Genomic DNA, 10,795 nt, shown 5'->3' on the forward strand with positions numbered 1-10,795 from the left:
AACGTAACGCCCCAAATTCACAGAAAAAATACGGATTACATGATCTTAGTGTCCTCAATTGTAGCTACAGTCATGTAATGCCAGGTGGAGCAGATCTGGGAAATGATTGTCATGAGTCAGGAACATAAACATGGCCAGGACAGACACCTAAGCTAGAAATATGGAACCACAATTCCTTTTCAGTTTGACAGTCAAAGAAGTGACTGCATTGATTCTGAATAAAGCTACGGTTTTGTAATTATCTGAAGAAAGGATTTCTGAGGAGACCATATTTCTGTTGAATTTGTTCGCTTGCAATTATCACTCCTTTATCAAATAGATAGGTTAAAATCTCCTTATCTTCCCATACCTTAAATCCTCTATCTGAGTAGACGAGATCAAAATCAATGTTGGAGTGTATTGGAGCCAGGGAAGACTTGTTTAGATTATGATGTTATTATCCATAACAATTCAGTTTCCTTTTTCTTTTAAACAGTGGTAGGTGTCTTCAGACAGATGTGATTGAAACAGGAAAACTATATTAACAAATGTGTAGGTTGAAGTTCAAATTTAGATTTGTGTCACATTAGTGGAGCCTGGAGTCCTGTCCGATACTTGTTTAGTAAGCCCTTTGTAGTGTGTAGTGGTGATGGTGGATTTGAGGCTACACCTGGGCATTCATTACCTGAAATTCTGATCCACATACAGAACACCACGGGGTGAATAAATCATTACACTAAGAGACAAAAGGACGTCCAAGAATAACATCTTTGACCCACCAGAAGTATCTTGAAACTGCAAGTCTGGTTGCACTTATTCAAAGTCTTTATTGTTCAATCAAGTTATTTGTTTCACAAAAAGTCAATACATTATTTGAACAGTGCAGGTTGACTTTGCTGTTTAGTTCCTGAGTTTGTTGCGCTGACAATCCTGATAAGATCATATTGGTTCTAGTTGGGGGACGGGACAGGTCTCCTGAACACACCAAGGATGATTAGGAATATCGTTGGAGCTGCAACCACGGCAACCGCAGTGGAGAACTGTGGGAAATAGCATGACCAAAATGTCAGCAAGATGTTACATCACAATAATGACTCTGTACTTTGGCCAGTGGTGGAAAGGAACTATGTACCTTTGCTAAAGTACTGTACTTACAGTAAGTACAATTTAGAGGTACTTGTACTTTAGTATTTCCATTTGACGCTACTTTATATTTCTATTCCACCACATTTCATAGGGAAATATTGTGCTATTGTACTACATTATCTGACAGCCATAGCGACTACCAAGAGTTTCTTTAATATTACTCCTTTTTTCTACAATCAAGTTATGAGTCGGATGCATTGTTATAAATTAAAGTGCCCAACAATACATTATATAAAGAGAGGAAATATAATAGTGACCAGCTACAAAATAAATTGATACATTAACTATCACATTGTGCATGTGTTTGAACCAAATGTTGAGCAGGTAAATGTTACAGATTATTGAGTTAATATGTGGGAGTTTACACTAGAAATAAATGATGATAATAATATTAATAATTATCAGCAAGGTACTTTTTCATATAGAACATTTTATTACAAGTTAACTTAATGGTCTTTGTATTAAAATGCACGTGCAAACCACAACTAAAATGCTACATATCAATGCACCAAAATGATAATACAATAATATAACTGAAAAGTAAAATACAATTATGCCTGATTAGTACTTTCACTTTTGATACTTTATGTTTCGCTGATAATACTGTTGTACTTTTACTTGGGTAAATATTTAGTTGCTAACTTTAACAAATGTAGCTGGAGGATATCCCACTAACCTTAATAGCAGCACTATAGTCCTTTTGGAATGACTGAAGATACACATTGAAGAGGGCGAGGCTGCAAGGCAAGTATGAATCTGTATCTTCTGAGTCTCTGCATCTTTGGAAGAAAATATAGAATTATTTTTCTTTCAGATTTCTATTGAAAACAGTATACTGCACTGCACTTACACAACTGATGGATACATACAATTCAAACACACCTTTTGTACAAAGTGCTTAGGAGCAAACTGTTGTCGGCCAGGTACAGCTCTGAAAGGCCAAGTTTAATCAATACTGACAGCGGCAGCTTGTAACCCTCCTCAGCAAGGAGGCCAAGGTTGTACCATCCCTGTGGAAGATGAGTATGGCTTACACACACATGTACGCACACACCCAATTATGAATACAAAACAACCTTGGAAAAATAAACATACACAGCAAAAAATCAATTTAAAAGAAGCCGACCTGTGGCTCGTTCCTTACTGCTGCCAGTGTGTACATTTCTGCTGAAGACAACCGCCTGTCACCCTGCCCCTCGTACAACAGGTCACCCATCCTAATCAAGGCTGGAGAGGCAGAGAATAAGAGGTCAAAAATAGGGTTTAAAGTATGAATGTTTCTACACAAGTTTCCAAATATTTCCAAAGGATAGTTATTTACCATAAGTGTCAGGATGTTGACTTTGGATTGTAAGGTTGTAATATCTCCACATACAGTGTGATGCAAAAGCAGGATCCATAAAACCTAACTTGGGACATACAGAGTAAAAATGTAATTTTGACAAGAATGAATACAATCGTGAAACTCCAAATAATATAGATATAACTCACCATATGGTGATCACATAGATATGCCACATTGAATTGGGCAGGTGAATACCCGGACTCAGCAGCCATCATGTAATATAACAGTGAGCTGAACCTGTTGAAAAGCTAGAATGTTAATTTGCTGCTACTGCAATCAAGTTGCCTGATCAGGGTCATGGCAAGTGTGAATAGAAAAAGAAGATTACATGTCACTCTTGAGATATGAATCCAAGGCCTTCCGCAAGATGCTGCCCAGGTATCCATTGTGCTCAGCTGCCCACTTTACCCACCTGCAGTCAGTTAAAAATACACTTCAGTCACAGCATAAGGACAAATCATATACGTAAAGTGGAATATATAAAAGGGTAAGTAGCTAACAAAACAGCATCTGATGGATGTCTGTTGACACGGCCAGGTATCCCAGTGGTCCAGATGCTAGCGAGGTGAATTGCTCCCCTGATGTGCCCTCTCTCTGCAGACTTCAGGTAGTACTGATAGGCCATAAACTGTCGGAAAGACACATTATTTACCTTTCAATATAAGAACTGCAAGCATACTAGCAGATGATCAAAGAAAGCATTCATACTTGAGCTAACCTGGTCAGCAGCTTTTCCTGGATACAGACCCTGTGAGTACATGACACCGAGATTGAAAGCAGCTTCTGGACACTCAAGGAGATCAGCCTTCTCCCACAGCTGCACTGCCTGCTCGTAGTCCTGCTCAAAGTGCTCATAGTACCAGGCCAGGGCATTGATTGCAGGAACAAAATCCTGTGGGACAGAATATTGTAAGAAGCAATATAGGGAGTGCTAACTTTAAAAGGCTTTTTGCGACAGTAAGTGGAATCCTAATGTTACAGTATTGATAAAAATGAGTAATAAAGTAAGTAATTCACATTTAATCATACAAAACCTTGTCCATTGCTTTCTTCAGAAAAGTGAGAGCTTTTGGGATGTCCTTTTCAACACCATGCCCCTACAGAGAAACACATTAAAATGTGATAATAAAAGCTAATACTTAATGATGCAACCTAAGAAAGGAGTAGTCGTTCAGTAGCTTACGATATAAATGGTCTCATGTTTCTCATTGTACAGCAGGTGACGTTCTCACCTGCAGTAGGACTATTCCATAGTCATACATTGACACCGGTTCCTCCCACTGGACAGCTCCCCTTTCGTAGTGTCTCGCAGCCTTCTGGATGTCTGGAGACACTCCCTGCTGACCCCAGTACAGCATACGGGCAACCGCTTGCTGCAAAACAGTTGCTGAATTATTACAAAAATTAGACATCCTTACCTTGTTTAATTGTCCGTGGCCATTTTGTTTTACTCTGAAATGTGTGCTTTGAGAAACAAACTTACATACTTGACAAACCTGACATACTTTTTATCACACATTGTCTTATCTGACTTTCTGTGCTTGTGATAGAACAGGGTACCTCAGCTTCAGCTGCTCCTCTGCGTGCCTGCAGTTTCAGCCATTGGAAGATATGATGATGTTCACTGGTCTGGAGATTCAACATCTCATCATTGTTTAAGTAAACAGCCTCAACAAAAGTCTAAAAAAAAGAAAGGAAAGAGAGCAAACACATGTAAAAGTCAATGGATTGTCTTTTCTTTTGTATTCCTACTTCCTTCAGTAGAAGGAAATGCAGCTCTGTGCTTTGAATAAACCAATAAAACATGAGCCACTTTTGAGCACTGTAATATCACCAAATGTATCATACTGTTATCTGTCTTGGTATGGAAAGCAGTGACAAAGGTATTGATGATGGAAATCTGAAAACTATAGCCACAATAAGGAGAGCAGAAAATGTATTACAATATCACATATCAGCTCATATGCTGTAATAAGCCCACAGCTTGTCCTCCCAGCCTCTGCATTACAATTACTGTATGTCTGACACTGTTCGACATGACCAAATATATTGTACCCATACTATTCTCTGATATGTTGTGTTAGATTTTTTTTTACAAATATGCTTATGATAATGTAAATAATGCCATTACTTATGATGCATATTAGGCAAGAAAAAGTTAACATTGAATCACATAAACATAGATAAAAAATGCTAAGCTTTTTAATATGGTAGAACTCAGAGTGATAGAGAAAGATATGGCTCTGGTAAAACTGTATAATATATACAGTGGGGAGAACAAGTATTTGATACATTGCCGATTTTGCAGGTTTTCCTACTTACAAAGCATGTAGAGGTCTGTAATTTTTATCATAGGTACACTTCAACTGTGATCAACATGATTTTTAAATAATTCATTTGCATTTTATTGCATGACATAAGTATTTGATCACCTACCAACCAGTAAGAATTCCGGCTCTCACAGACCTGTTAGTTTTTCTTTAAGAAGCTCTCCTGTTCTCCACTCATTACCTGTATTAACTGCACCTGTTTGAACTTGTTAACTGTATAAAAGACACCTGTCCACACACTCAATTAAACAGACTTCAACCTCTCCACAATGGCCAAGACCAGAGAGCTGTGTAAGGACATCAGGGATAAAATTGTAGACCTGCACAAGGCTGGGATGGGCTACAGGACAATAGGCAAGCAGCTTGGTGAGAAGGCAACAACTGTTGGCGCAATTATTAGAAAATGGAAGAAGTTCAAGATGACGGTCAATCTCCCTCGGTCTGGTGCTCCATGCAAGATCTCACCTCGTGGGGCATCAATGATCATGAGGACGTTGAGGGATCAGCCCAGAACTACACGGCAGGACCTGGTCAATGACCTGAAGAGAGCTGGGACCACAGTCTCAAAGAAAACCATTAGTAACACACTATGCCGTCATGGATTAAAATCCTGCAGCGCATGCAAGGTCCCCCTGCTCAAGCCAGCGCATGTCCAACACCATCCCAACCGTGAAGCATGGAGGTGGAAACATCATTCTTTGGGGATGCTTTTCTGCAAAGGAGACAGGACGACTGCACCGTATTGAGGGGAGGATGGATGGGGCCATGTATTGCGAGATCTTGGCCAACAACCTCCTTCCCTCAGTAAGAGCATTGAAGATGGGTCGTGGCTGGGTCTTCCAGCATGACAACGACCCAAAACACACAGCCAGGGCAACTAAGGAGTGGCTCCGTAAGCATCTCAAGGTCCTGGAGTGGCCTAGCCAGTCTCCAGACCTGAACCCAATAGAAAATCTTTGGAGGGAGCTGAAAGTCCATATTGCCCAGCGACAGCCCCGAAACCTGAAGGATCTGGAGAAGGTCTGTATGGAGGAGTGGGCCAAAATCCCGGCTGCAGTGTGTGCAAACCTGGTCAAGACCTACAGGAAACGCATAATCTCTGTAATTGCAAACAAAGGTTTCTGTACCAAATATTAAATTCTGCTTTTCTGATGTATCAAAAAGTTATGTCATGCAATAAAATGCAAATTAATTACTTAAAAATCATACAATGTGATTTTCTGAATTTTTGTTTTAGATTCCGTCACTCACAGTTGAAGAGTACATATGATAAAAAAATACAGACCTCTACATGCTTTGTAAGTGGGAAAACCTGCAAAATCTGTATATCAAATACTTGTTCTCCCCACTGTATATATATATGCAAAAAAAACAAGATATGCGAAACAAGGACACCAATGCATCCGGTTACAAACAAATACATTACCTGCTCTGGTGTGGGATTGTGACGATCTAAAGTTGTCTGTTTAGCAATGTTTGCATAATATGCATAGGCCAGGTCTGGGTCTGTGGGGAGGCCATGGAGACCCTGGTGGTGCAGGTGCCCAAGGTGCAGTAGTGCTAATCGATCATCCTTTTGGGCTGCCAGCAGGGCCAGGAGCCAAGCCTGTCCCAAACACAAGGGCATTGGAGAATGTAAAAAAAAAAAATGTACACCACAGGCAGATTTCTACTTTATCTGACCCAGCAGCACACACCTTATTGGGCTGTTCCTTGACTCCCAGGCCAGAGCTGTAGAGCACTGAGGACATGTGTAGAGCTCGGTTATCAGCCAAGCAGCCAGCTTGGAGCAGCAGTGGCAATATTCTGCTGACCACACCAGCGCCGCTCGCTCTGCTCAGCTTATTAAGTGATAAGGAGTACAGCGCTCTGCCCACAGCTGTCAGCCTAGCTCTTCTTTCTCCTGCAAGTCATACATTGATTTCAGTGCTTTATGTTAGATAATGCATTGATATAATCAGTGAATGATAAGTAGAATATAATGTTTACTCAGCCCAGTAACAAGCAAATCGGTCAGTCGTTACAAACTCATGCTGTGCAGTCAAACTTTGTTCAAACCCACAGATCTTATTTTAAATTTTAAAGGAGATCCCAAAGTTTCCAAATATGCCAAATGTATGAATTCGGGGAAAGGATGCACAACACATCTACAATACTTCCAATTGATGGAATATGTTTGATTATTTAATTCAGAGCAAACATCAAATGGCTTCAATTTAGAGCTGCAACAAGCTTACAATATACTGTCCATGCATTAACACTGTCAGACTATGTAGGGAGATTTTTCCAACCTTAAATAGAGTTGAATGTTTTATTGACAATATAAAAAAGACATATATAAAATACTAATATATGCACAGCCTCACCAGGAAGCGTCATATCTTTGTATAGTATTTGTCAAAAGGATAAAACACAACAAAGCCCAGGAGCTTATGTCTCTTGTGGTCGGTAGCGGTAGCAGTTAATTAGGTGTTAAGAAAATACAAAGTGCAAACTATATTAAGCCCTCTATTTGAAATCCTACTAGAGTAAATAAATAATACCAGTGAAACATACTTAATTGTCAAAGTTGAAGTATTCATTGTAAAAGATGGTTCTCTTTCTCAGTGTTAAATGATTACTAAAAAGCTTAATCCGCAGAGTACAACTACCTTTGTACTCGAGTTTGTTGCCTCCATCTCTGGATATTTTGTACCAGTGCAGTCTATCTCTTACCATGTTTGAAAGCCAATAACTTGGCCAGTTTTGCAGCTTGTCTTCTATGAGGGACAGTCACCTCCCACAGCTCACACTGTGGCTTTGATGGTAGTCTGTCCTTTTCCATCCACTCATGGAAAGCATCGAAGCAGATCTCTGAAAAAAATCACAGTAGACAGCTTCTTTGCACTTTCAGTAGCTCTGCAGAGGGCTCTTGAGAATATTTCAGGTACAGTAACATTAGCACCATCTGGTGGATATATAAGCCTACTACCAGTCTCCTGTTTGGCCTTGAGAGAATAGCCACTGATTTTAACATTCATCTCGAGATGAAATTCTTGACAGGTCTGCAGCCATCCAGTCAGGTTCACGTTGCTGATAACATCTGGAATTACAACTTCAGGCTGGAGAGGAGCAAAAATATCAGACTCAAATGAAATGAATGATCGCCATAGACAATAGCTGTGGGCAGGTGCAGTATATTACCGTGCTGTGAGGTGATATCCTGTTGCGGTAGTAAACCAATGGCCCAAAATAACCTTCCACACCTCGTATGAATTTCCCTCCACCAATCACAAAGTATCCCTCTGTGTCATCCAGCTTCACATTATGCCCCATCCTGTAAGACACAACATGTTGACAACAGATAGGCAGAATACTTGAAGTGCATTTTTATTTCTGATTTCTGATATTTGAATCACTGTTACATCAGATATAGACTTACATATGTTCTATTGAATGATGGCTTCTCTGCTCCTTATCCATGCACACCATGGAGACAGTCACCTGAGACACACACACGACAATGGCCACTTTATTTTTCATTATTACCATTATTTACATACTGTGAGGGCATCTTCTGCGAACAAGAGGCGACTCACCATTCTACCCTGCAACATCACACTGATTTGGCACCACTCACTTAAAGGCACCTTGAATGGGGAAACCAATGCAGAGGATTCCCCAGACTTGCCATCCATCTGGACGTGTAGCTGCCCTGTACATATCAAGCAATGGCTCACATAAGTTCAGATAATGACACTGTGTAGTTGCATATTGGGAATACCTGAACGGTGAGATTCATTTCTTAACCATACCTGATTGTTTGATTAACAGTGTTGGTGTGATATAGTTATTATGGGGGTCTATACGGTAAAACACACCACACAGGTTGTCCTGGCAGTGTCTGGTCACAAATATCCAGATGGAGAACATACACCTGGCAAAAATACAAAGCTATTGGTTAACTATCCTGAAATAAAATTGTCATTACCAGAATAGAAAGCTAGGTTATATGTGGTGTGACTTTTGTTGTCTTACCATGGAAAGGAGATGGCTTTAACACGCGAATACTCCAGAACCTCATTGCTATAAGGGTCCAGTGTCTTTGTGATACCAAAGCTTTCTCCAGTTGAAGCATATATTGAAGACAGCAAATGCACCGTTTCTGAATTGAAGTGTTTTGAGATTTTGAAAGACTACAATTTGTTTTAATCACATAATAATACATCATCCTTTTCCAGACAAGTACAGCATGACATTACGTTTTACACATCCTAAAATCATTAATCTGTGTAGGTTTTTTTCTGAATGTGATGTTCTCTGATTCCTAAATGTTGACAAGAAATTTGAGATTTTTCAAAGCTCCCCTTAAGGTGCCTTTGTCCACATGTGCAGTGTATTGCAGTTTAAAGCTCACTTCAGAAAACCTTACCTTGCTCCAAAGGGCATTGTTTCTTTGAAAACTGTTGAGTTAAATGCAGCATTTGTGTACTCCAGGTAATGCACAGTTGATGCTGTTTTACAGGTCGACTTAAAAAAGGTTTAGGCTGCAAAGTTGCCACATCCTGAGCAGCGACAGGCCTCTCAAATCTACTGTATCTGACTGTCGCTAGGAGGATGCAACTCAGCACCCACGGGGAGTCTGAAATAATCCCATCAGCTTGATACACCAACCAATCCGGCAGGATCAGCTCCAGAGTCATTATTTTTGGGTTACCAGGGACACAGCTCCACTGTTTCAGCAGGAGTGTGGAAGTGATGCCAGTTTCAAAAGATACGATACAGTCCAGTTGTACTGTAGCAGGTTCATCACAAGAGTAAAGTATTTCCAAAAGATGGTCAGGCAGAGGCTCCTCTGGAGGATTCAGGAGTGTTACCTTGTCTAAACCCCAAATAATCTGTATGGAGCAGAAGATATGCACATAGTTGTTAATGAAATCTGTTAAAAGCACAAAGGACAAGTGTATTACAAATCATGAAGGAGAACCTGCTCCTACCTGCATACTGAGCCCAAACACACAGAGACATATGTACGATGTATGGAAATCCATGGCTTATAAAGCTCTTTCATTAAGCTCTCCATTAAAGATTATTGAGCTGCGAAGAAACAAGAAACCTTAAGATCCGGACCTCATCCTGCTTCACCTCACTTATCTTGAAACATAGGCAAATATTTAACAGCACATAGTCCCACCCCGATTGCTATATACACAGTGCAGTTAGGGTGGAGCTTTGTGGACTGGGTTTCATTCCTATACTAAACATACACCCAAAGGTTAACTAATATTATTCACCTATTATGCTGAATCGGCATTTAGATTTTACTTAAAATGATTTGATTTGGGGCAAACTTGTTAAGTACACTGCCATCTTTGAGAAATTCTATTTAAGAGAAGACACATTTGTTTAATTCTACAGATGAGAGGAGAATCCCAGGTGTTGTGCAGCATGTGGTGTAATGTCTATGACAAATCAGCTCATTCTTCATTCAGAAAAGTTTATTGCTATCATGCAGTTGTGCCATAAAAGTTTAGACCGTCACAGAAGATGCAAAATTATCATTTTCTCTGTACAAATATACTGTGTTTAGAAATATTAGCTCAAAACAAAGAGACGGAAAAGTTGGGCTGGGGAGTACAGAGCTTAAGCTGATCCACTCTATAAACCCAATATAGGTTTTGTTACAGCAGTTGACATGCATCAACATTACAAATGCATTATACTGGGAGCGGACAGACGCACACATACATACAGATGGCGTAATCCATTTACAGCTCCCTCGTGCAAAAAAGGTACAAATGACACTTTAAAAAAGTACCAGTTTTTTTTTTTTTTAAAGCTGGTTTCGAAAATAAAATATTCAAACATGTCTTTTACATCCAAACCACCTGTTACATTACGAGGCTGGGGGAGGCCGACTGTGTCTTTTGCAGCACTTTTTGGTTGCTCATTGGTCAGGAACACCCTAAGTGTACTGGCGTCCTTACTACTTTAGCAATCACCTACAACTACTGAT

General features: G+C 39.9%; 1 protein-coding gene across 3 annotated transcripts; it reads right to left on the reverse strand.

The window, feature by feature from the left end:
• Window positions 1–790: 790 nt before the first annotated feature.
• Window positions 791–10,596, reverse strand: LOC144514658 (protein sel-1 homolog 3). Of its 3 annotated transcripts, none has more exons than XM_078245609.1 (23): window positions 9,777–10,596; window positions 9,212–9,677; window positions 8,818–8,944; window positions 8,595–8,716; window positions 8,379–8,494; window positions 8,222–8,283; window positions 7,984–8,116; window positions 7,772–7,901; window positions 7,516–7,653; window positions 6,498–6,703; window positions 6,227–6,406; window positions 4,031–4,150; window positions 3,703–3,843; window positions 3,505–3,567; window positions 3,189–3,362; window positions 2,971–3,098; window positions 2,799–2,882; window positions 2,617–2,707; window positions 2,447–2,534; window positions 2,270–2,352; window positions 2,008–2,135; window positions 1,802–1,904; window positions 791–1,019 (listed from the first exon to the last, which is right to left on the reverse strand). In XM_078245609.1, exons 1-23 carry the CDS (start codon window positions 9,828–9,830, stop codon window positions 930–932), a joined length of 3,027 nt encoding a protein of 1,008 aa, XP_078101735.1. In that variant the 5' UTR covers window positions 9,831–10,596; the 3' UTR covers window positions 791–929. The 3 variants fall into 3 exon arrangements, with proteins under 3 accessions (XP_078101735.1, XP_078101734.1, XP_078101739.1); XM_078245608.1 differs by having other exon boundaries at window positions 2,252–2,352; XM_078245613.1 differs by lacking the exons at window positions 791–1,019; window positions 1,802–1,904; window positions 2,008–2,135 and having other exon boundaries at window positions 2,262–2,352; window positions 2,447–2,530.
• Between the last annotated feature and the right edge of the window lie 199 nt (window positions 10,597–10,795).

The sequence above is a fragment of the Sander vitreus genome, chromosome 3, assembly GCF_031162955.1.
Source record: "Sander vitreus isolate 19-12246 chromosome 3, sanVit1, whole genome shotgun sequence".
NCBI classification, from domain to species: Eukaryota; Metazoa; Chordata; class Actinopteri; order Perciformes; family Percidae; genus Sander; species Sander vitreus.

Bases quoted from the DNA above. Each gene is read 5' to 3' on its own strand.
- LOC144514658 (XM_078245608.1), bottom strand. From the start codon at position 9,830: ATGGATTTCCATACATCGTACATATGTCTCTGTGTGTTTGGGCTCAGT. The intron at 8,495-8,594 runs GTATGGTTAAGA...TGATATGTACAG, and splicing joins ACTGTTAATCAAACAATCAG to GGCAGCTACACGTCCAGATG. The intron at 7,654-7,771 runs GTAGTAGGCTTA...GATTTTTTTCAG, and splicing joins CAAGGCCAAACAGGAGACTG to AGATCTGCTTCGATGCTTTC.